Genomic DNA, 26,572 nt, shown 5'->3' with positions numbered 1-26,572 from the left:
GGTCCTAACTTCAGCCCTTCAAGTTTGTTCAACAGCCTCCTATGAGGAACTGTATCAAAGGCTTTGCTGAAATCCAAGTAAATTACATCTAGCATATGTCCTCGATCCAGCTCTCTGGTCACCCAATCAAAAAATTCAATCAGGTTCATTTGGCACGATTTACCTTTTGTAAAGCCATGTTGCCTCGGATCCTGTAACCCATTAGATTCAAGGAAGTACACTATCCTTTCTTTCAGCAACACTTCCATTATTTTTCCAATAACTGTAGTTTCCTGCTTCATCCCTGTGACCACTTTTATGAATAGGGACCACATCCGCTCTCCTCCAATCCCCAGGAATCACTCCCGTCTCCAGAGATTTGTTGAACAAGTCTTTAATAGGACTTGCCAGAACCTCTCTGAGCTCCCTTAGTATCCTGGGATGGATCCCGTCTGGTCCCATCGCTTTGTCCACCTTCAGTTTTTCAAGTTGCTCATAAACACCCTCCTCCGTGAACGGCACAGAATCTACTCCATTTTCTCGTGTAACTTTGCTAGACAATCTCGGTCCTTCTCCAGGATTTTCTTCTGTGAACACAGAACAGAAGTATTTGTTTAGCACATTTGCTTTCTCCTCATCACTCTCCACATATTTGTTCCCAGCATCTTTTAGCCTAGCAATTCCATTTTTTATCTTCCTCCTTTCACTAATATATCTGAAAAAAATTTTATCTTCCTTTTTTACATTTTTAGCCATTTGTTCTTCCGCCTGTGCCTTTGCCAAACGTATCTCTCTCTTGGCTTCTTTCAGTTTCACCCTGTAGTCCTTTCTGCTCTCCTCTTCTTGGGTTTTTTTATATTTCATGAACGCCAACTCTTTCGCTTTTATTTTCTCAGCCACTAGGTTGGAGAACCATATCGGCTTCCTTTTTCTCTTGTTTTTATTGATTTTCTTCACATAAAGGTCCGTAGCCATTTTTATCGCTCCTTTCAGCTTAGACCACTGTCTTTCCACTTCTCTTATGTCCTCCCATCCTAACAGCTCTTTCTTCAGGTACTTTCCCATTGCATTAAAGTCCGTACGTTTGAAATCTAGGACTTTAAGTATCGTGCGGCCGCTCTCCACTTTAGCCGTTATATCAAACCAAACCGTTTGATGGTCGCTACTACCCAGGTGAGCACCCACTCGAACATTAGAGATACTCTCTCCATTTGTGAGGACCAGATCCAATATTGCTTTTTCCCTTGTGGATTCCGTCACCATTTGTCTGAGCAGAGCCTCTTGAAAGGCATCCACAATCTCCCTACTTCTTTCCCATGGAACATGATTCAAAGGGAGTGAAGTCTAAGACTCCAAGTACAATACAGACTTAATCTCACAGGGGCTGATTGTCTTAGAAGGTCTGCAATGCTTTGGTCTTAAGGCATGGCTCTTGAGCATTCAGTGCTAATCCAAAAAGGATACTCAGAAGTAGTCACTGCTACTGTACTTTGAGCCAAAAAGCCAACATTGGTTTCAGCATATGCTAAGACATGGGAGATATTTCAGTGCTGGTGCAGCAAACAACAGTTGGAGTCAGGCAGTGCCCCCCCATCTCATCTGTACTTGTGTTCTTGCAAGAAGGCCTTGACAAGGGAATGGCAATGGCATCTCTTAGAGTTAAATTGGCAGTATTTTCCTGTTTTCTTTGGCCAAGAGAAGAGAGCTTCACTAGCGGCCCACCTGGACATTGTCAGGTTCCTGAAGGGTGCCCTGAGATTCCGATTCACAAACTGTTTCCATCCTGGAACCTTAATATAGTCTTACAGGGACTCAGCAGAGCCCTGTATATGTCCTTACAGGAAGCTTCCCTCCTGGATCTGATAATTAAAGCAGTTGTCTTGGTGGCAATTACTTTTGCCAAGAAAGTCTCAGAATTGCAGGCCCTGTTGTGCAGTGAGCCTTTCTCCAGTTCACAGAAGTGAGAGTAATTTTGCAAATGGCTCCTTCCTTTTTGCTAAAGGTTGTTTCGGTGTTTCATGTCAACCAAGAAGTTAGACTGCCAGCATTTCACCCCACAGGGTCCAAAAAGAAAAAAAAGACAAGGCCTTGAAGGTTTTGGACATCAGAAGAGTCCTATTGTGTTACCTGGAGGTGACCAATGAGTTTCATCTCTCAGATCATCTTTATGTGCTAACTAGTCAGGTGAGATGTGGCAGACCTGCTCCCAAGGTCATCATCTTTTGATGGATTTGTAGAGCGATATCCTCTGCCTACATCAGTTGTAGCAAACAATCACCAATCTCATTGAAGGTGCATTTGACAAGAGGAGTAGCCGCCTCTTGGGAGGAAGTTACAGCAATTCCTCCTGAGGAGATTTGTAGATCAGTGACCTGGTCTTCCCTTCATACTTTCAAGAAATTCTTCCTAAGCATGATGTCCTTCTCCAATGATCTTTCTATTCTGACAGTATGACCAAAATAAGACAGTCGTAACTTCTTCATTTGGAGTTTGAATGACATATCCGGTTTTATCTCTTCCAGAATCAATTTGTTAGTTCTGGTGGTCCAAGGCATACATAAAATCCTTCTCCAATACCAAAGATCAAATGAGTCAGTCTTCTTTCTGTCTTGTTTCCGTAGTGTCCAGCTTTCACATCTGTAATTGACCACTGAGAAAATGAGTGCATGGACAAGTCTGATTTTCGTTTAGAGTGTTATTTCCTTGCATTTGAGTGTTTGAGCTCCATAAATGTTCAGGCTGTAATGTTCTTGTTTAATTTGTATTTTTCTAACATTCTTTGTTTCTCTCAGGGGCTTGTTAATGTTTTAACTACATTACAGTGATTGTTTTAAATTTATCTGAGCAGATTAGATACCTGGTTTTGGGGCATTCCCCATACCCCTACTTCTCCTTTATTCTTCTATAGGGCTGTCCTGGCTTTAGTATGAACTGAAGGGGGCAGCAGAGACCGGGGAGAAGGAGGAGGAGCTGACAAACTGTGATTGATATCTTCTGCAGAATGCTCATGAGCAGCATACCACCTATCATTCAGCATACTACCCCTATCTACTGGAAAAGATATTATCAAGGTAAGAACCTAATCTCTTTTTAAAAGTTAGCAGTTCTGTTTTACTATTAATAGGTCTGTACACAGATAGGAACAATCTCATTTGGCTGTAAATAACTTTTTACTACAATAAACTAATACTGTATTTAATGTAGAGATGAGGAAATGAATTTGACACAAACCAAGGTATAAGTACTGGTGTTATTTAGCTGCCTTCTTAGCTGAATTAGTAAAAAAAAAAAAAAAAGTAACTGATTAATCACAGGTCTTCCTGGTGGTTCAGTGAGATGTGTAAGGGGATCTGGGTGTGATCCTAACTCAGTAATAGGGACGCTGAAGAAGTAATGTTTACTGGCCTTGGCATGGAAGGGAATCATCATTTTTAAATGGTAACCCCTAGTAACTGGCTTTATCCCAGGACAAGCAGGCAGCATATTCTTGACTGATGGGTGACGGCACCGACGGAGCCCCGGTACGGACAATTTTAGAGTGATTGCACTCTAAGAACTTTAGAAAGTTCTAGCTCGGCCGCACCGCGCACGCGCGAGTGCCTTCCCGCCCGACAGAGGCGCGCGGTCCCTCAGTTTCTTAGTTTCCGCGGAGCTAAGAAGACGCGTTTTCAACGGCTGTTGAAACTTTTTTTCTATTGCCTTCCCGCTCGCGTAAACTTTTGAGTATTTGTATTATTTCTTTTCTTTCTTTTATTGGTAAAAAAAAAAAAAAAAAAAAATTTTTCTTCAATTTTTCTTTCATTTGATTTTCCCCGGCGGGGCCTTCTGCCACCATCGAAGCCTCGGCCTTCGATTTGGCTGAAGCCGTTTTTACGTTCATGCCCCCTCAGCCAGGGTTTAAAAAGTGCCAGCGGTGTGCTCGGCCTATATCTCTCACGGACCCACACAACTGGTGTTTACAGTGTTTGGGTCCTGAGCATCAGGCCTCTTCTTGCACCCGCTGTGCCACTCTCAAAAAACGGACTTTAAAAAATCGCCAGATCCAGCAGCGATTATTGTTCGGTGCCGAGATGTCCGATCCCGTGCCATCGACTCCAGCTTCGGCACCGATTCAGTCGGCACCCTCTTCTTCGACGCCGCGTGATTCCGCGCCGACGTCTCACCAGTCAGGTAAGCCGGCTAAGAAGCCTTCCCCGCTGGAACGTCCTCCGGTCTCGAGTGCAGTGAGTCCAATCCTGCCGACTGTGAGACGCCAGCGGAAGCGCTCCGCCCCTATAGAGGTGAGTCCCTCGACATCGGGCTCCTCATCTCCGGGGCGTCGAGCGGCACCGCAGGTACCGCAGAAGAAAAAGGCGGTACCGGTGCCATCCCTTGATGACCGCATCACGGCCATCCTTCAGGAACAGCTTAAGGACCAGTTAAAACAGCTCCTCCCTGCTATCCTGACTCCGAACCTTCCGGTGCCGGTCCGCACCGAGCTTCCGGTACCGATTGTGGAACAGCCTGTGTTACCTGCTTCCACTATTTCGGTACCGCTTCAATCATCGGTATCGATGCCAGTTCTTGCACCGGAGCCGAGAGCTCACCATCAATCGGTACAAACTTCGGCACCGGTGCGGCCGATAACATCGCCTGACTCGATATCAATGAGGTCGGGTAAGTCGGTGCGCAAAACCCGACACCTACAATCATCGACCCCGGAGTCTCAGGACCATGCTTCCCATGTCAGGGATCCTGATCTGTGGGGGGACTCAGAGGAACCCTTTCTTTCGGAGGGCGAATGTTCCTCAGAGGAGGAGGACTCCACTGTCCCTGATCCATCCTCCAAGCATGTCACTTCCTCTTTCTCTTGCTTTTTGAAAGAGATGTGTGACTCCTTGTCCATTCCTTTGGAGGCTGAATCCAAAAAGTCTAAAGCTTTTTTGGATGCTCTTGATTTTGATCAGCCTCCAAAGGAATATTTGAAACTCCCTCTTCATGACATCTTGAGGGAGACTTTCTATAAGAATTTAGAGACTCCTTTAACTGTCCCAGGGGCCCCACGTAAGCTGGATTCTCTATATAAGGTAATTCCCATTCCTGGGTTCGACAAACCTCAACTGCCACACGAATCTTTATTTGTCGAATCCACCCTTAAAAAATCTTCTGGAGCCAGTGTATATGCATCAGTACCCCCTGGCAGAGAAGGTAGAGCCATGGATAAATTTGGTAAGAGGCTCTATCAAAATGCTATGTTAGCAAATAGAGCTAGCAATTATGCTTTTCATTTTTCGTTTTATTTGAAGCATCTTCTTACCTCCATGGCTTCCTTCGAAAAGTACCTTCCTTCACGCAAGCATCATTCTTTTCATACCTGCTTGTCGTCTCTTTTTCAATTACGTAAGTTCATGGTTCGATCCATATATGACACCTTTGAACTTACGTCCAGAGCGACAGCAATGTCGGTGGCTATGCGTCGCCTGGCCTGGCTTCGGGTATCCGAGCTTGATGTTAATCATCAGGATCGGTTAGCCAACGCCCCTTGCCTAGGGGATGAGCTCTTTGGGGAATCCATGGACTCCACCACACAAAAGCTTTCTGCTCATGAGACACGCTGGGATACCCTGCTTAAAAATAAAAAGAAGCCTCCCCCGCCAAAACCATATAGGCAGCAGTTGGCCTATCAACGACGCTTCGCAGCTCGGCCATTACCTACCAATGCTCAGCAAACCAGGCGTCAGAGGCAGCAACAACGTCAGCCTCCCAGACAGCAGTCACAGCAGCAACCTGTGAAACCACCTCCTCAGCAGAAGTCACAGCCCTTTTGACTTCATTCTCAGCAGTATAGCCAGTATTCCGATTCCTGCTCTCCTGCCTCAACCTATAGGAGGTCGACTTTCTCTGTTCCTCAGCCGGTGGGAAGTTATCACTTCGGACCAATGGGTCCTCAACATCATCCACCACGGCTACTCTCTCAACTTTCAGACTCTTCCGCCCCAAAGCCTGCCAAAAGAGTCTGCTTTGAACAGTCCTCAATCTTCCCTCCTCATTCAGGAAGTTCAATCCCTCCTTCTTCTAAACGCTATAGAGGAAGTTCCTCTAGATCAAAAGGGGCAGGGATTCTACTCCCGTTATTTTCTTGTCCCCAAAAAAACAGGAGATCTCAGACCGATTCTAGATCTTCGCGATCTCAACAAACATCTGGTAAAGGAGAAGTTCAAGATGCTTTCCTTAGCTATTCTATATCCTCTTCTCAACCAGGACGACTGGCTATGCTCCCTCGATCTCAAAGAAGCATACACTCACATACCGATCCATGTAACCTCAAGACAATATCTCCGTTTCATGATCAATCATTGTCATTACCAATACAAGGTACTGCCCTTCGGCCTTGCCTCCTCTCCAAGGGTCTTCACCAAGTGTCTCATTGTGGTAGCGGCATTTCTACGCTCTCACCACCTCCAGGTCTTTCCTTATCTGGACGACTGGTTAATCAAGGCCACATCCGCTCAAGCAGTTCTACTGGCCACCAACCAAACCATCTTGTTTCTACGAATTCTGGGGTTCGAGATCAATCTACCCAAATCTCATCTCATCCCCACTCAGAGACTTCAATTCATTGGAGCGATCCTGGACACACTCCTCATGAGAGCTTTCCTACCATCCAATCGTCTTCAGACCCTTCAGTCTCTATGTCAGCAGGTGCTTTCACTACCTTCCATCTCAGCCAGGCAAATGATGGTACTCTTGGGGCACATGGCATCTACAGTTCATGTCACGCCCCTCGCACGTCTTCACCTGCGCACTCCTCAATGGACCCTTGCTACTCAGTGGTCCCAAGCGACGGATCCTTGCTCACGACACATATCTGTGACATCATCTCTTCGTCAGTCTCTTCAATGGTGGTTGGTATCCTCAAATCTATCCAGAGGTCTTCTATTCCATCAACCTCCTCATCAACTAGTCATCACCACCGACGCCTCTCTTTATGCATGGGGAGCCCACTTGAACGAGTTCCAGACTCAGGGTCTTTGGACGGCCCAGGAAAAGAAGCATCAAATCAATTTCCTGGAACTCAGAGCGATGTTTTATGCTCTCAAGGCCTTCCAACATCTTCTCTTTCCTCAGGTTCTTCTGTTGTGCACAGACAATCAGGTTGCGATGTACTACATCAACAAACAGGGTGGGACGGGCTCTCGCCTTTTATGCCAAGAAGCCCAAAAGATCTGGAATTGGGCCATAGATCACCATCTCTTCCTGAAAGCTATCTACATTCAGGGAAAACAGAATTCTTTAGCGGACAAACTCAGCAGAATTCTCCAGCCTCACGAGTGGACACTCGATCCTGTAACTCTGCAGTCTATCTTCACTCAATGGGGCACTCCTCAGATAGACCTCTTTGCAGCTCCTCACAATCACCAGCTGCCCCTATTCTGCTCCAGACTTTACTCTCCTCACCGTCTGGCAGCGGATGCTTTTCTCCTAGACTGGTCGAATCTGTTCCTGTACGCCTTCCCTCCTCTGCCTCTAATGTTGAGAACATTATTCAAGCTCAAGAGGGAACGAGCCACAATGATTCTGATTGCTCCGAGGTGGCCCAGGCAACATTGGTTCTCCCTTCTACTTCAACTCAGTTCCAGGGAACCTTTTCTTCTTCCTCTGTTTCCTTCTCTACTTACGCAACAGCAGGAAACCCTTCTACATCCCAACCTCCAGTCTCTGCACCTGACAGCTTGGTATCTCTCGGGCTGACATCTCATGATACTCTTTTATCTCAGCCTGTTCGTTCCATTCTGAATGCCTCCAGGAAACCAACCACTCTGCAATGTTACCATCAGAAGTGGACGAGATTTTCCTCCTGGTGTCTTCTTCATCATCTTGATCCAACTTCTCTGGCAGTGGAGACATTGTTGGATTATTTGCTCTCTTTGTCTGACTCTGGCCTTAAGTCCTCTTCCATCAGAGTCCACCTCAGTGCCATTTCAGCTTTTCATGAGCCAGTCCATGGAAAACTTCTCTCAGCTCATCCCCTGGTATCCAGGTTCATGCGAGGGCTTTTCAATGTGAAACCACCTCTTAAAGCCCCTCCTGTTATCTGGGATCTCAATGTGGTTCTTTCCGCCTTAATGAAGCCTCCATTTGAACCATTGGCTACATCTCCTTTCAAGTTTCTCACTTGGAAAGTGCTTTTCCTTATTGCTCTTACCTCTGCCAGGAGGGTCAGTGAGCTTCATGCACTTGTCGCAGATCCACCTTTTACGGTTTTTCACCATGACAAGGTGGTTTTGCGTACACATCCAAAGTTTCTCCCTAAGGTTGTCTCTGAATTCCATCTCAACCAATCCATTGTTCTCCCTGTTTTCTTTCCAACACCTCATTCTCATTCTGGAGAACAAGCTTTACATACTTTGGATTGTAAAAGGGCTCTGGCTTTCTATCTAGAGCGTACGAAACCCCACAGATCAGTTCCCCAACTTTTTCTGTCCTTTGATCCAAATAAATTGGGACGTCCCGTTTCTAAACGTACGTTGTCTAATTGGCTGGCAGCGTGCATTTCATTCTGTTATGCTCAGACCGGACTGACACTAGAAGGTTCTGTCACGGCCCATAGAGTCAGAGCAATGGCAGCTTCTGTAGCTTTCCTCCGTTCCACTCCTATTGAGGAAATCTGCAAGGCTGCTACTTGGTCCTCAGTTCACACTTTTACATCTCATTATTGTCTGGATGCTTTCTCCAGACGGGATGGTCACTTCGGCCAATCTGTTTTGCAAAATTTTTTTTCCTAATGGCCAACCTTCCCTCCATCCCTCTTTTTGTTAGCTTGGAGGTCACCCATCAGTCAAGAATATGCTGCCTGCTTGTCCTGGGATAAAGCACAGTTACTTACCGTAACAGGTGTTATCCAGGGACAGCAGGCAGATATTCTTGCGTCCCACCCACCTCCCCGGGTTGGCTTCTTAGCTGGCTTATACTAACTGAGGGACCGCGCGCCTCTGTCGGGCGGGAAGGCACTCGCGCGTGCGCGGTGCGGCCGAGCTAGAACTTTCTAAAGTTCTTAGAGTGCAATCACTCTAAAATTGTCCGTACCGGGGCTCCGTCGGTGCCGTCACCCATCAGTCAAGAATATCTGCCTGCTGTCCCTGGATAACACCTGTTATGGTAAGTAACTGTGCTTTATTGCCCTTGTGTTCTCTAATTTATGGCTCCTAACTGAGAACTGTTGCCACAATTACTGGACTAAAGTAAAGTGCAAGAAGATATAAACAATAGGAGAGGAGTCACTGATAGTTGCAAGTGGGCCAGATTTAAAGCCCTAGTTCAGTCTGATCTAGAAATTCAAAGGAGTGGGAGGAAACTGCTGAGTAAAATAAAACAGAACTGAGTAATAATAGGAAATGTTTGTAAAAGTTATTTCTTTATGGGATTTCATACAGTGATTGATTTGGAAAGCAAGTTGCAGAACAGCAAAGCATACCAAGAGGATTTCTTGCAAAGGCGAGAAGAACTTGAGCATGACTTACAAAACGTCCAGAAAGAACTAAAAGGCACTGTAAGAAGACTTCAAGAGCTGGAAGGTCTACTAAAGAATACCCAGTTATCTCTAGAAGAAAAGAAAACCACCATAAAAGACCTTGCTGGTGAGCTTAGGTGAGTGACCTGATGTTTAGCACCTAAAAACTGCACTGCATCAGGGGTGTGGCTAAAGGATACCAGTAGATCTGCTGCTTCTTTTTGGAATGCCCACTCCCATATTCAGTTTTCCTTTCATAAGCTGATGGGTATGTAACATGTACAAAGGAATGCTGAAAAGTTCTCAGCCCAACCAACTTCCTAAATTTTGAGTGTTATTTTGCCACTGTAGCTGACAAGAGTGTTATTTTATTTTGTAAAGTGCCAATTTGAAGAATTATAATGTTATGTTTTGACATTGTTTCAGATCATTGATTGAACTATGGATTGCTCTGAAAAGAGAAGATGGAACTTCTATCTACGTGGGTGTAGTCTACAGACCTCCGACTCAATCGCAGCAAATTGATAAGGATCTGATTGTGGATATCCAAAAGTTTGGAAGGAAAGAGGAGGTTCTGCTGTTGGGAGATTTCAACCTGCTGGATGCGGACTGGAATGTTCCGTCTGCGGAATCGGAAAGAAGTAGGGAGATTGTGGATGCCTTTCAAGAGGCTCTGCTCAGACAAATGGTGATGGAACCCACAAGGGAAAAAGCGATATTGGATCTGGTCCTCACAAATGGAGAGAGTATCTCTAATGTTCGAGTGGGTGCTCACCTGGGTAGTAGCGATCATCAAACGGTTTGGTTTGATATAACGGCTAAAGTGGAGAGCGGCCGCACGATACTTAAAGTCCTAGATTTCAAACGTACGGACTTTAATGCAATGGGAAAGTACCTGAAGAAAGAGCTGTTAGGATGGGAGGACATAAGAGAAGTGGAAAGACAGTGGTCTAAGCTGAAAGGAGCGATAAAAATGGCTACGGACCTTTATGTGAAGAAAATCAATAAAAACAAGAGAAAAAGGAAGCCGATATGGTTCTCCAACCTAGTGGCTGAGAAAATAAAGGCGAAAGAGTTGGCGTTCATGAAATATAAAAAAACCCAAGAAGAGGAGAGCAGAAAGGACTACAGGGTGAAATTGAAAGAAGCCAAGAGAGAGATACGTTTGGCGAAGGCACAGGCGGAAGAACAAATGGCTAAAAATGTAAAAAAGGGAGATAAAAATTTTTTCAGATATATTAGTGAAAGGAGGAAGATAAAAAATGGAATTGCTAGGCTAAAAGATGCTGGGAACAAATATGTGGAGAGTGATGAAGAGAAAGCAAATGTGCTAAACAAATACTTCTGTTCTGTGTTCACAGAAGAAAATCCTGGTGAAGGACCGAGATTGTCCGGCGAAGTTACACGAGAAAATGGAGTAGATTCTGCGCCGTTCACGGAGGAGGGTGTTTATGAGCAACTTGAAAAACTGAAGGTGGACAAAGCGATGGGACCAGACGGGATCCATCCCAGGATACTAAGGGAACTCAGAGAGGTTCTGGCGAGTCCTATTAAAGACTTGTTCAACAAATCTCTGGAGACGGGAGTGATTCCTGGGGATTGGAGGAGAGCGGATGTGGTCCCTATTCATAAAAGTGGTCACAAGGATGAAGCAGGAAACTATAGGCCGGTAAGCCTCACTTCAGTTGTTGGAAAAATAATGGAAGTGTTGCTGAAAGAAAGGATAGTGTATTTCCTTGAATCTAATGGGTTATAGGATCCGAGGCAACATGGCTTTACAAAAGGTAAATCGTGCCAAACGAACCTGATTGAATTTTTTGATTGGGTAACCAGAGAGCTGGATCGAGGACATATGCTAGATGTAATTTACTTGGATTTCAGCAAAGCCTTTGATACAGTTCCTCATAGGAGGCTGTTGAACAAACTTGAAGGGCTGAAGTTAGGACCCAAAGTGGTGAACTGGGTCAGAAACTGGCTGTCGGACAGACGCCAGAGGGTGGTGGTTAATGGAAGTCGCTCGAAGGAAGGAAAGGTGACTAGTGGAGTCCCTCAGGGTTCGGTGCTGGGGCCAATCCTGTTCAATATGTATGTAAGTGACATTGCTGAAGGGTTAGAAGGAAAAGTGTGCCTTTTTGCAGATGATACCAAGATTTGTAACAGAGTAGACACCGTAGAGGGAGTGGAAAATATGAAAAAGGATCTGCAAAAGTTAGAGGAATGGTCTAATGCCTGGCAACTAAAATTCAATGCAAAGAAATGCAGAGTAATGCATTTGGGGATTAATAATAGGAAGGAACCGTATATGCTGGGAGGAGAGAAGCTGATATGCACGGACGGGGAGAGGGACCTTGGGGTGATAGTGTCCGAAGATCTAAAGGCGAAAAAACAGTGTGACAAGGCAGTGGCTGCTGCCAGAAGGATTCGGGGCTGTATAAAGAGAGGCGTAGTCAGTAGAAGGAAGAAGGTGTTGATGCCCCTGTACAGGTCATTGGTGAGGCCCCACTTGGAGTATTGTGTTCAGTTTTGGAGACCGTATCTGGCGAAAGACGTAAGAAGACTTGAGGCGGTCCAGAGGAGGGCGACGAAAATGATAGGAGGCTTGCGCCAGAAGACGTATGAGGAGAGACTGGAAGCCCTGAATATGTATACCCTAGAGGAAAGGAGAGACAGGGGAGATATGATTCAGACGTTCAAATACTTAAAGGGTATTAACGTAGAACAAAATCTTTTCCAGAGAAAGGAAAATGGTAAAACCAGAGGACATAATTTGAGGTTGAGGGGTGGTAGATTCAGGGGCAATGTTAGGAAATTCTACTTTACGGAGAGGGTGGTGGATGCCTGGAATGCGCTCCCGAGAGAGGTGGTGGAGAGTTCAAAGAAGCGTGGGATGAACACAGAAGATTTAGAATCAGAAAATAATATTAAAGATTGAACTAGGCCAGTTACTGGGCAGACTTGTACGGTCTGTGTCTGTGCATGGCCGTTTGGAGGAGGATGGGCAGGGGAGGGCTTCAATGGCTGGGAGGGTGTAGATGGGCTGGAGTAAGTCTTAACAGAGATTTCGGCAGTTGGAACCCAAGCACAGTACCGGGAAAAGCTTTGGATTCTCGCCCAGAAATAGCTAAGAAGAAAAAAAAAATTTAAATTGAATCAGGTTGGGCAGACTGGATGGACCATTCGGGTCTTTATCTGCCGTCATCTACTATGTTACTATGTATATGTTACTATGTTACTATGTCAATGAAAAGTGTGGAACACCGAGCTGTCATGAAGTTCCTATTCCTGCAGAAGAAAATTCCAAAGGAAATCCATGAATTTATGATGCAAACATTGAATGACAAATGTCCATCATACTCCACAGAGAAGAAGTGGTGTGCAAATTTTCAGCTTGAAGATTTTGAGATCAAAGATGCAGCAAGATCTGGGAGACCTCAAATGGTGTCAACTCCTGAAATTGTTTACCATGTCCATGATCTGATTTTGGCGTATTGGGGACAGCACTCAGGCCAGCTGTAGGAGGTTAGGTGGAACTGAGCTTAGCTAAACCCAGGCACGTGGCAGTACAGAGGAGCAGAGCGGAGGAGACAGAGAGAGATAGCAAGTAGAGGGGGAGGCAGACAGAGAGGAGGAAGCAGAGTTAGCGAGGAGAGGAGAGGAGCGGACCGAGCAGAGTCGAGGGGAAGAGGCAAGAGATAGCTCCGCCTACCCCATGACATCACCAGCCAAACTCCCCCATATAAGGGGAGGAGCCAACGGCGAGGAACTCAGGCCAGCCATAGGAGGTTAGGTGGAGCTGAGCCTAGCTAAACTCGGGCACGTGGCAGTACAGAGAAGCAGAGCAGAGCAGTGCAGAGCGGAGGAGACAGAGAGAGATAGCAAAGAGGAGTGGAGCGGAACAAGCAGAGGGGGAGGCAGACAGAGCAGAGGAAGCAGAGTTAGCAAGGAAAGGAGAGGAGTGGACCGAGCAGAGTCGAGGGGAAGAGGCGAGAGATAGCTCCGCCTACCCTCCAATGTCACCAGCCGAACTCCCCCATATAAGGGGAGGAGCCAATGGCGCGCGGCAAAGGCGCTCGCCTTAGCGAGAGCACCTTTGTGAAGGGCCTTTGCAAAGGGTCTCAAGGAAGGCCGAATCTTTATCTTTAAGGGCTCCAGAAAACCGACAAGGTAAGGACTCAACATACAACAAGGCGGAGAACAACCACCAGGCACATACAACTAACTAATTAACTTTCAAGCTATCTTTTAAACTTTCCATCTATCTTTCAAAACTTTCAAACAGGTAGACCTTTCTATCTCACTAACAAGCAGGCAGATCTCTCTAACTATATAGCAGGCAGACCTTACCAGTCACCCTAATCTTTCAAACTCTCAAAAGCTATCTAACAGGCAGACTTTTCTAACTAACAAGCAGGCAGACCTAAATAACAAGCAGGCTTACTAACTAAATAACAGGCAGTCCTCTCCAACTAACTGACAGGTAGACCTTACCAGACATTCTAGTAGGAATAAGGAAACTTTCCATCTATCTTTCAAACAGGCAGACCTTTCTATCTCACTAACAAGCAGACAGACCTCTCTAACTATATAGCAGGCAGACCTTACCAGTTACCCTAATCTTTCAAACTCTCAAACTATCTAACAAGCAGGCAGACCTAAATAACAAGCAGGCTGACTAACTAACTAACAGGCTGTCCTCTCCAACTAACTGACAGGCAGACCTTTCCAGACACTCTAGTAGGAATAAGAAAAAAACAAAAAACAAAACTTGAAAATGGCAGGGAGAACTAGAAGCACCAAAACTACAATCAAGACTGGCATTCCAGTCACCGAAGGGATCCAGGGGATGGCCACGGCCTACGTACAGGCGGAGGATGACCCAGGACGGTGGACAGAGGTCTCTGTGCAGACTGAGGCCATCCCCTAGCAGTACACTACAATCTCCACACAGACAGAAGAGGTGGGCCAGCTAGACGGAGACATCTTTCAGGAACTGAAGAGCCTAAGGGAGGAGGTGAAGTGCTTGAGAAGCATCCGGGAAGATGAGGCCTTCATCAACGGAGTCATCCAGGAGCTGTCCCAAATCACCGAGCAGGCGCAAGACAAGACCATCCTCGAGATGCCCAAACCGACCAAACCTACAGCTTTGAAACCAATGATTGGGGTACAGGAAGAGGCTGGAGACGCTGACTCCTGGCAGCTGGTAACCTCCTCCACAGGCAAGCACAGAAACCTTCCCCTTTTTCAGTTTCTTTTTCTTGCAAACAGGGCAGTTTTACATCAACCCCACAAATCACCTTGAGGAACAGATTCCAGCTTTTACAGGAAGGAACTGCCAATGAGGTACAGGAAGATGTCCAACAGATGGCTCCGGTTCCGGGGACAACAGATCAGCTCCCCCCGAAGAAGCGCAGAGTGGTAGTCATTGGGGACTTCATGCTGAGGGGCACTGAGGGACCAATTTGCAGACCGGATATGCAATCAAGAGAGGTTTGCTGTCTACCAGGAGCCAGGATCCGAGATGTCACCACCTGCCTTGATAGACTTATCAAGCCCCAAGACCACTTCCCCATGCTTCTCATTCATGTCGGGACGAATAAACTGCCAGGAACACCCCGGAGAATATACCTAAAGACTTTGGAGCCTTGGGTGAGAAGCTGAGGTGGATGGGAGTGCAGGTGGTCTTCTCCTCGACCCTCCCAGTAAGAGATAAGGGAAGAGCCAGGGAAGAACGTATCCAGAGGACGAACGAGTGGTGATCTAGTGGCGACGTGGGGCAGGACTGATTGTCCTACGCGCCTGCCTAGTGCAGAGCTGTCATCAACGGGAACTCACGGCAGCCATTTTGATGATGGCGTTGCACGGGGCAGGAGCGTAGGACGATCGATCCTGCCCTGCATCGCTGCTAGACTACCAGATAAGGTCTGGGAAAGATCTGATGGAAATTTTGTTTAAAAAAAAATCACGAATAATCGAATCTGCGGGTACTAAAACTGTGGATTCAGAGGGGGAACTGTACTTCTTTTTATCACAGTGTTATTAATTGTAATTTTGAAGCATTTCTATTCTGGTCTATTTTCATGAGCAGAAGAAAGCCACAAATGGCTAATCCAGTCTCAAAAATTGTCAAAAGTAAATGTTCAAATAAAAAATTGTAAAAAGAATATCTCTGCCTTTTCCATTAAAGGCTTTGGAAGTACCCCCTAAGTCTAACAATATCAACCGAGTATCCCTACCCAAGCTCTGCCCCAGATCCACCCAAGCTCCACGTCAGACTCACCCAAGCTCTGCCTTAGACCCCCACCCCCATAATAATAGTACTAATTGTAATGCAATTTCTTCCTCCCATTTTTCATATATACACAATATACCGTATTTTTCGCTTCATAAGAAGCACTTTTTTTCCCCAGCCGCAGAAAGAATTACACCCTCCCGGGTCCCTGGACACTGACCTCATGCTCGCGGCTCTGCTGGTGTCTGGGTGAATGCATGAGGGCGGGGTGAGGAGGCCGTGATGGTAGCGCTGAGCCCTTGAAGCTGACTTCACCCTCCGTCCGCATGAGCTTGGAGGAGAGCACAGACACAACCGTCAAAGGGAGGAGGCCGAGATAGTGGCGCTGAACCCTCGTAGCTGACCTCACTCTCCATCCGTGATGAGCTCGGAGGAGAGTGCAGGCACCGCCGCAAATGCAACCGTCGAGGTTGAGGAGGCCAGGATGATGATGCTGAGTTCTTGCAGCTGACCTCGCCCTCCATCCATGATGAGCTCGGAAGAGAGCGCAGGCACTGCCGAAGACGCAATCGCTGGCCTCTATTAAGAACTTCTGGGCAGCGAACTGGGACCGTGGCTGTTCCCCTGCTCGGGGAGGAGGCAGAGCCCAAGGACAAAGAACCGCCGGTGCCTGCAGCCGATGGAGCTGGCGACAGGGGCAGCGGCATTCCCCAGCCAAAGCAGCACACCAACGCCAGAGCCCCCAAAGCCTACTCTGGCTCTGTCTGCAGCAGCGACCACAGCCCGACCCCCATGTGTAAGATCTGCTTCCAGGGAGCCGAGCAGGTACCGGAGCATGCTCATACACAACCCCTCTGCTGTTTCTGCTTCCCGGGATATTTTTCCTATTAAGAAAGAGAATGGTGAGTTTGGTGGTCTCTTCTGAGTTAGGGATGGGTCGCAGGATGGGTTGTGTATTCTTTTGGGTGTTTTGGTTGGTTGGTTGTTGGGGAGGCTGTTACCCCTGAATGTTGAGCTAGTCTGGCTGTCACTGTTGGGGGGGGTTGCCTATGGTGGATCTCTAGGCCAGTGGGAGGAAGGGGATTGTTGGGGGGGGGGGGGTTTGTGATGTATTTGTTACTTGTTTGTTGAATTTTTGTGTGTTATATTAAATTCAATAAAATGTTTCAACAGGGAGAGAGAGAATGGGTGCGTGTGTGTGTGTGTAACAAGCTGTGCATTAAAGATAAGGTTATCCTTTATTTTACCAATTGCTGACTCTGCAGCATATACATGTGTCTGTGGGCACAATGCAGGGACGTGTGTTGTACAATGTTAAGTTCAGAGCAATAAAACAAAAAGAGAAGTTCCAACCTAAACTGCAGTCAAAAACAACCGAGAGCAAACAAGACAAAACTGCAGATCTGTATAAGATGTAGGCAAAATTTATTTGTGACAAAAAGATATATATGCAAACCCTTTTACCAATCAGGGGACCCGACACGGTCCGTGTTTCGGACAAACCTTCGTCAGGGGTCCTAATAGGTACAAATATGACATAAAGTTTATTATTAAAAAACAATTAAACACATAATAAATTAAAATAATAACTAAAAAACCATCATAACAAATGAATGGTGTGTCAATCAAACTTATACCAAAGTTTGTGAGGAGTACGATAAAATTACGCATGTGCGTAAAGAGAGAGTTATAAGTAAAAAGAAAAGAAACAACCGTGGAATAAATTACATAAAGAATAGAATAAGTGACATGAATGAACTATAAACAATATATCTGAAAAATGTGTGTATAAAGTATGTAAAAATGAAGATAAACATACAGAGAACGTGACCCATAGAACAAGAACGCAGTGAGGAAAAAGAAAAGAAAAAGGATAAATAAGTACTATAACATTAAATAAAGAGAAAATACATACCATGGTAAAAATAGAGGGAAAAACAAAAAGTCACAAAAAAAATTTTTTTAGGTGGCAGCTATAAAATGAAATGGAAAAAGCAAAATAGTCATAAGGGTATAAAGTAATATACAAACAACAACCATATGTTTTAAATTATTAAAAAAACTTAACAAACCTTAAAAAAACAGTTACAAAAGGATTGTATTTATAACATACATTATTGAGGTGATAATAAAAAACAAAAAACCACAATCATGTTATAAAATAATTCAAAAAAGTGGAACGTATTTAGAAAACCTTACATACAGAGGTTATTTCACAAATGGATAATAATTAATAAAAAATTTAAATAGACCAAAGATAATATTTAGTGAATATATCAATATCCAGAAAATGAAAAGGATAGTAATAAAAACATTATAAAACTAATTTGAGTGACGGACGAAGTAAATAGTAATTTAAATTGAATATGTTTACACAACACCCAGCCATAAATACAGACAAAAGCAGCCACATTTTGGTAGAGAATGCAAGGAATAAAATGCACAAAACTATATAGATAGAAGAAATATGCAGGGGAAAATTAAGAACAATTCAACCGAGAGATCTATTAAAATATGCCTAAAAGATGAGTATAGTAATAAAAACAAGAGTCTCTAATATAAAGAAGAACGATGGAAAAATAGTATCATAACTTTAAAATTTGCTAAATAATGACGATGCCCAAAAAGGTGTGTAAATAACCATTACTGTTTCCCAAAGGAGAGAAGGAGAAAAATTAGCTAACTTACTTGAAGAAATACTTACAAGGCTCCACAAATTTGATGGGACTAATACCTAAACAGGATAAGTGTGTATGTATAATGACTCGCCAGACCCTATTTCATAAAACCGCAGCCGCGGTCCACAGCACAGACCGGCGCGCCGACCACCACACACCACTCCTAGCGTCAAAGGGACTGCCGGAGTAGTGCGGGACGCCCGACAGCCAAGCCTGTGCCACGAGCACACCGCCGCGGCCTCGCAAAAGGGGAGAGGAAGGGAGCACAAAAATGCTAATGAAATAAGTAAATTGCAAAAGTGTGTAAAAAAAACTCCTATATAGGAGCTTGTGAGGACTATTTAAAAGTAAAAAGGGCTAGAGAGTGGGCCGTCAGAGAGTCAAAAATAAGTAAAAGAAACTTACCAAAATATGAGCGACTACGGGATACGTCACTGTGATAAGCCGTCAGGAAAATAGGCAATGCTAGAGAAAAACTTAAATAGATGAATAAAAACGTAAAAAAATGTCGTAAAAGCCTCATGAGGCAAATATCTAGAGGAAAATTGGTAGAAAGGGAAACCAACCAATCAGTCTTCAGAATGGGCGTGTTTATATTACATTAAGGGAAGGTAGTATGGAGCTGAAAATGTAAATGATGGTTTGATATAATGGAAAGAAAAACTGGTATACATGAACCTAAATATTACAGATGATAGTATAATAAGAAAAGAAAAAAGAAATGTGTGTAAATAGATAAAACAGAAAAAGACAGAAAAAAACATGTGGCTGTAAAAAAATAAAAACAGTTTTAATAAATAAACATGATAATAAAAATAAATGTATAATAATGTGCAAATACAGATAACACGCAATAAAAAACAATAAAATCATAAAAAAGGAAGGAAATCTATATCTGAATTTAAACCTGCTGGTACAATAGTATTCAGTTCAAATATAATTCTCTGTTCAGCCCTCAGCAAAACATTATCAATGTCACCACCCCTCCAATTGTTTTTAAAGGTTTTAAAAACAAAGAAACGCAAATCTTCAATCGTATGAGCTAAATCCTTCCAATGTTGAACCAAGGGCGCTGAGCAAACTTCTCTTAAAATACAACTCCTGTGTTCGATAATCCTTGTTTTGATCTTCCTCTTGGTTTTACCAACATAGATGAGATGGCATGGACAAATGATGATATAAACAACATGCTCAGTATTGCAATTGCTGCTGAAATATAAATTATATATCTTCCTTGTACGTGGGTGTGTAAAAGTTGTGATATTCAGAGAATGTTTGCAAACTGAGCAAGACATACAAGGTGTTATATTTTAAGAGAAGTTTACTTATTTCATTAGCATTTTTTGTGCTCCCTTCCTCTCCCCTTTTGCGAGGCCGCGGCGGTGTGCTCGTGGCGCAGGCTTGGCTGTCGGGCGTCCCGCACTACTCCGGCAGTCCCTTTGACGCTAGGAGTGGTGTGTGGCGGTCGGCGCGCCGGTCTGTGCTGTGGACCGCGGCCGCGGTTTTGTGAAATAGGGTCTGGCGAGTCATTATACATACACACTTATCCTGTTTAGGTATTAGTCCCATCAAATTTGTGGAGCCTTGTAAGTATTTCTTCAAGTAAGTTAGCTAATTTTTCTCCTTCTCTCCTTTGGGAAACAGTAATGGTTATTTACACACCTTTTTGGGCATTGTCATTATTTAGCAAATTTTAAAGTTATGATACTATTTTTCCATCGTTCTTCTTTATATTAGAGACTCTTGTTTTTATTACTATACTCATCTTTTAGGCATATTTTAATAGATCTCTCGGTTGAATTGTTCTTAATTTTCCCCTGCATATTTCTTCTATCTATATAGTTTTGTGCATTTTATTCCTTGCATTCTCTACCAAAATGTGGCTGCTTTTGTCTGTATTTATGGCTGGGTGTTGTGTAAACATATTCAATTTAAATTACTATTTACTTCGTCCGTCACTCAAATTAGTTTTATAATGTTTTTATTACTATCCTTTTCATTTTCTGGATATTGATATATTCACTAAATATTATCTTTGGTCTATTTAAACTTTTTATTAATTATTATCCATTTGTGAAATAACCTCTGTATGTAAGGTTTTCTAAATACGTTCCACTTTCTTGAATTATTTTATAACATGATTGTGGTTTTTTGTTTTTTATTATCACCTCAATAATGTATGTTATAAATACAATCCTTTTGTAACTGTTTTTTTAAGGTTTGTTAAGTTTTTTTTATAATTTAAAACATATGGTTGTTGTTTGTATATTACTTTATACCCTTATTTTGCTTTTTCCATTTCATTTTATAGCTGCCACCTAAAAAAAATTTTTTTTGTGACTTTTTGTTTTTCCCTCTATTTTTACCATGGTATGTATTTTCTCTTTATTTAATATTATAGTACTTATTTATCCTTTTTCTTTTCTTTTTCCTCACTGCGTTCTTGTTCTATGGGTCACGTTCTCTGTATGTTTATCTTCATCTTTACATACTTTATACACACATTTTTCAGATATATTGTTTATAGTTCATTCATGTCACTTATTCTATTCTTTATGTAATTTATTCCACGGTTGTTTCTTTTCTTTTTACTTATAACTCTCTCTTTACGCACATGCGTAATTTTATCGTACTCCTCACAAACTTTGGTATAAGTTTGATTGACACACCATTCATTTGTTATGATGGTTTTTTTAGTTATTATTTTAATTTATTATGTGTTTAATTGTTTTTTAATAATAAACTTTATGTCATATTTGTACCTATTAGGACCCCTGACGAAGGTTTGTCCGAAACACGGACCGTGTCGGGTCCCCTGATTGGTAAAAGGGTTTGCATATATATCTTTTTGTCACAAATAAATTTTGCCTATGTCTTGTACAGATCTGCAGTTTTGTCTTGTTTGTACAATGTTAAGTTCACAGTTAAGCTCACCAAGATTTCAGTGTGGCTATGTACTATTACATTTGTTTAATTGGAAGAGACCTCAAGAAGATTCCTTAGAAGAAAGTAGTTCTGGTGAGGTTGTGATGAGGTAACTTAAATATGAAGAATATTTTTTTCTTATTTTCCTCCTCTAAATTTAGGGTGCGTCTTATGGTCAGGTGCGTCTTGTGGAGCGAAAAATACAGTAATCTTATTTCATACATATAGGTTACCACAAAATTTTAAAAAAACAAAGCACATAGAGAAAATGTTAATTATCATTTATATTTGGGGTTTTTTCAAAGAAGTCATGGCAGATGACTTTAAAATATGTAATGTCACTTCAGTAACAACTATAGAACAATTGACAAATATAGGGTAAAATATAGACAGCAGATATAAATTCTCAAAACTGATACATTTCGATCACTAAATTGAAAATAAAATCATTTTTCCTACCTTTGTTGTCTGGTGATTTTATTAGTCTCTGATTGCACTTCCTTCTGACTGTGCATCCAACATTTCTTTCTTTCTGCCTCCAAGCTTCCTCTCCTCTGGACCTCATTCCCTTCTCCAACCAACATCTCTGTGTCCCTCCATGAGTCCAACGTTTCTTCCTCTCTCCTTCACCTCCATTGGCGACATGTCTCCTGCTCTCCCTCACTGTCCTTCTCTCATTCCCTCCTTTGCTACAAGGGAAGTGGGGAAAGCGATCTGTGCGGTCAGTTGGGGGGTGTGTGTTTTCAATCGTCCCCCCATTTGCATGCGATCGTGTCATGAATTGGGCGACCGGCAACCTCACGGATCATATTGCTAATGGATCGAATCCGTGAGGTTAGGAGACAGCTCTTCACATTAACCTCCTAGAGCTGTTGACCATTTAGAACACTCTAAAGGTTTTCAGAGATAGATTGCTGAAACAAATTGTTCTCATTCAAACCGACAACCAGGTTGCAATGAATGTACCATTTGTGAACAATCAGGAGAGTATGGGATCCTACCTCTTTTGTCAGGAGGTGGTGGGGATGTGGCAGTAGGCCATCCTTCACGGGATGGTTCTGCAGTCTATGTACCTGGATGGCAAGGAGAACATTTGTCGGATAGACTGAGCAGGGTAATGTAGCCTCATGAATGGTCTCTCAAAATGGACATAGCTCGCAAGATCTTCATGCTCTCTGTGGATCATTTTGACATTTATCTCAACATCAAACTCCCTCAGTTCTGTTCCAGGCTCAAATTGCACAGCAGACTAGCATCAGTTGTCTTTCTCCCTCTTGGGGAAGGGTCTTCTGTATAAATTTCTTCCCATACCTCTCATAGAGAAGATCTTGCTGGAACTCAAGCAAGATCGGGGAACTGTGATCCTAATTCCCCATACTGGACAAGACAGATTTGGTTCCAACTACTTCATGAAGGAAGTAAAGGAACTGAGAAAGGAGGTGACAAAACTGAGAAGCATCCATGAAAATGAGAGGTACATAGATAAAATGCTTCATGAGGAATCAAAGATTTCCAGCAGTGGGGAAGAAGATTGGCTGTGCTGAGGGAGAACAGCTGGACTAAGATTACTGGATCCAGCAGGACTGTGATACTGTGACTCCATATGCCTTTGAACTGAAGAATGGTATGCAATTCAGGAAATGGAGGAGATAAGAGCATCCCAGGGAAAGGAAGGACCAAAGCTCGAAATCCTCAAAATGACTGGATTAGTGACCAGTAGGAAGTGTAAGGTAGTGGTGGTTGGCGATTCCCTTTTGGGAGGCACAAAGGCGTCCATCTGCAGACCAGACATTATGTCCCAGGAGGTATGCCAAAATCCAAGATGTTAAGGAGAGTTTGCTGAGACTAATCAAACCTAATGACTATTATCCAAGGCTGCTCATCCATGTTGACACTAATAATGCTTCAAGGTACCCCTCCAAATGTATCAAAAGTGACTTTGTGGCTCTGGGAGAGAAGGAGAATCAGTTAGGTGCGCAGATGGTATTCTCTTTGATCCTCTCTGTCGAGGGTAAAAGCCAAGGCAGAGTACCTCATGCCCTGGAGATGAATTCATGGCTGCATGGATGGTGTCATTGAGAGCATTTCAGCTTCCTGGACCATGGGATGATTTTTCAAAGGCTGCTGAGCAGGGATGCAGTGCATCTAACAAAGAAGGGAAGAAGTATCTTCAGCAGCAGATTGACTAACCTACTGAAGAGTGTTTTAAACTAGAATTGTTGGAGCAGGGTGATCAAAGCCCCCAGGTGAGTATAAGCCCCAAGGTAAGTGAATCACTAAATACCTCTACACAGATGGGAAAAGGGGACAATGTTTGGAAAGCAGTATAGAGTCATTCTATGTCAAGTGGTCTAGGCCTCCCCACTTGACCATCTTAGAAGTTGATGAAATTTTTACTGGAAGTACAATGAAACATGCAATGAATATTTGCAAAGTCTTAGAGTAGGATCTCAACTTCTTCCAAAGTTAGGGGCCTCGTTATCGGGGCCACTTTTTTGTTCCATGGAAGATAGTGAAAAAACATAAACTTTTGGTTCAGGTTGTGGAAAGGATAGTTGCTCGACCAAGCTAAGTGTCAAATTTCTAGTACAGTACTCCCCCGAAATTTGCAGGGGTTCCGTTCCAGGAGCACCCATGAATTTTGAAAAACCGCGAATGCGGTTTAAGAGCAGATCAGAGGCAGGGGGGGCGGCAATTTGGCTGTGCAGAATGCTGACGGGGGGGAGAGGGAGAGGAGGAGGAATCGGCTGTGCAGAAGTGGAATCAACGGCTGTGCAGAAGGCTGATTCGCGGACTCAGTCGTTCCCTGTATTTTCTGACTGGAAGAGGCAGTCAGAAAATACCATACATGACTGAGTCTGCGATTTGCGAACCGCGAATTCGTGGGGGGTCTACTATACAACTTTTTGTGCTGAATCCAAATATACCACACATCATTGGTGTATCACTGGGGGACCACAAATTTGATTAAAAAAAAAGTTTACCATGGAATGCACAAGCAAATATTTGATACAACATTGCTCCTGAACAGAAAGCACAATAGGGCTCAGATTTTAGGAACTGGAACAGATTATGGCCAGTTACTACTTCATAAATTTTTAGGCACACTGCGCTTTTCTTTTATGAGATAAATCTTTGTTAAGATTGTTGAAAAAAAAGTATGCAAATTTTTAGCTATACTGTATTTAATGTCATATATCACAGCTGTACATCCTCCAATCTCTTTCTTTCTTGTACAATTTGAAAGAGCAGATTTTTGGCTGCAAAACTCACCAAGCCACATTTTTGACCCACTATTCCTAATAGCTTAAAATAGGCCCAAAAGTACACCAAGGTTTCAACCTGCATTTACCCCCCGCCCCTTTTTTTTTACAAAACAGTAGCGCCGTTTTTAGCACTAGCCACGGCGCTAACAACTCCGACGCTCACAGGAATTCTATGAGCATCGGAGCTGTTACCGCTATAGCTGGTGCTAAAATCTGAGCTACGGTTTTGTAAAAGGCAGGGTGAAAGTTAAAATATGTTTGAGATGTAGACAGGCACTGGAATAATGGCTTTCTAATAACTGTTAATTTTTTATCAGGATGAAAAATTAATGTGATCAAAGAACAGTATGGTGAGGAAAGAGTAACAATTTCAAAGACAAATCATGCTTCACAATCTCTTCATATGCTGCTCATCATGCAGCTAGGCTGAGTACAATTCCTTGAATTTGTTATCAATATTGGACAACACAGTTCATGAATAGCTATATTGCCTTCCTGTTCGAGGTTGTCATTGAAGCTTAAAGAACCATAAAAATATGTTGGATGTCAAGGTGTCTTAATGGGGCAATGAAAGGATCGAGCAGGGCCTTGTGGATGCAAAAAGTTAAACATCATTGTGTTCTGAGAAGACTTCAGAGATATTTCCAATCCACCGATAATTGTCATACATGCAAGTAACATATTGGCCAGGTTGCATGTTGGCAAGTTGAATAAATGAAAGACGATTATCAGCTTTATTGTCCATTTTGATGAATCATTTACATGAGTATGTGTAAGCAGTGGATGTCATAACCTGAGTGCATGGCAAGCCCAATGAGCTTAGTTGCACCATGCAATTTCACACCACTAGCTCATTTGCATACTATACAATAGGATGCCAGAGATGGCCTTTTTTTTTTTTTAACCACTGCTTGTATTTGCATGTGAATAATGCATGTATTTGAGACTTAACTCCTGGCCAAAGCAAGGCTGGGTTAAATAAGAAACAGAATGGCTTTTGTAGCAAAAAAAATATTCTCTTTTAAGTGATATACGGTTGAGATATTTGCACCCATAAAATGGCCAAAATTAAGTACTAATATAATTTTTTTTTGTAGTTATATCATTACTTCCAATTGGCTGCAAGCCTCTAATACAAATCCTATGTGCATGTCATGTGCCATGACTGCTGGTACAGTCATACTGGTACTTGAAACGAAATACAGGTCAAGAGCAATGAGGAATCAAAGTAGGCATTAAGGACCTGATTCTGTATAGGACACCTGGTCTCAGCAGCTGCCAAAGCGGCTTTTAAGAGCAGATTTCTAGACCGCATAACCATGAGTTCAATGTGATTAACAAAAGATTATACTAAAGAAAAAAAGTCAAAGAATATTCTAAAGAATGCGAGAATATCTAATTAATAAAAAATTTAGAGAAGAGAGAGGTTTTCAACAACTTTCTAAAATGTTAATATGAAATAGATCTAACTAACAGTGGTCGGATATCTTTATCATAATACACCGCCTGATAAGCAAGAGTTTGTTCGTGATATTTCTTACTTTTACAACCCTTGACCGAAGGAAACATAAATAGAGCATGTGATTTCCTACTATTCTTCTGCGACACTTTATCAAACCTGTCAACAAGGTATGGTGGGGCAAGTCCAAAGGCTACTTTATAGTATAAATATTCCAATTTAAAAATTACCCGAGCCTCCACCGGAAGCCAATGCAGCTTACATTAGCAAGGTGTCACATGATCAAACTTCCTCAGGCCATAAATCAATTTTAAGCCGTATTCTGCACCAAGGTCAGTATAGCCATATTTTTCTTGGTGTTTTTCAGATAGACTATATTACAATAGTCCAATAGGACCAAAAGTAGTGACTGAACAAGGATTTTAAAAGCAGCAACCTCAAAATAGGGTCTAATGGTGCATAGTTTCCATAAAGTATAATATCCTTTCTGGACTACTGTGTCAATCTGATTCTTCATAGTCAGGCATTGATTGAGAACAACTCCCA

At 43.0% G+C, this 26,572-nt stretch overlaps 1 protein-coding gene across 2 annotated transcripts in view; it reads left to right on the top strand.

Annotated features, from left to right (window-relative positions):
- The window catches only part of CCDC18 (coiled-coil domain containing 18), a 282,822-nt gene that overhangs the window by 201,581 nt on the left and 54,669 nt on the right, over positions 1-26,572 (top strand). For both annotated transcript variants that reach the window (XM_033915992.1, XM_033915991.1), the window contains one exon: positions 9,393-9,606. In XM_033915992.1, the coding sequence (XP_033771883.1) occupies positions 9,393-9,606 (214 nt within the window). The remainder of the gene's footprint in view (positions 1-9,392; positions 9,607-26,572) is intronic.

The sequence above is a fragment of the Geotrypetes seraphini genome, chromosome 12 (genome assembly GCF_902459505.1).
Source record: "Geotrypetes seraphini chromosome 12, aGeoSer1.1, whole genome shotgun sequence".
Taxonomy (NCBI): domain Eukaryota; kingdom Metazoa; phylum Chordata; class Amphibia; order Gymnophiona; family Dermophiidae; genus Geotrypetes; species Geotrypetes seraphini.
The sequence above is the reverse complement of the archived record's forward strand: the minus strand, read 5'-3'. Positions and strand labels throughout refer to the sequence as shown.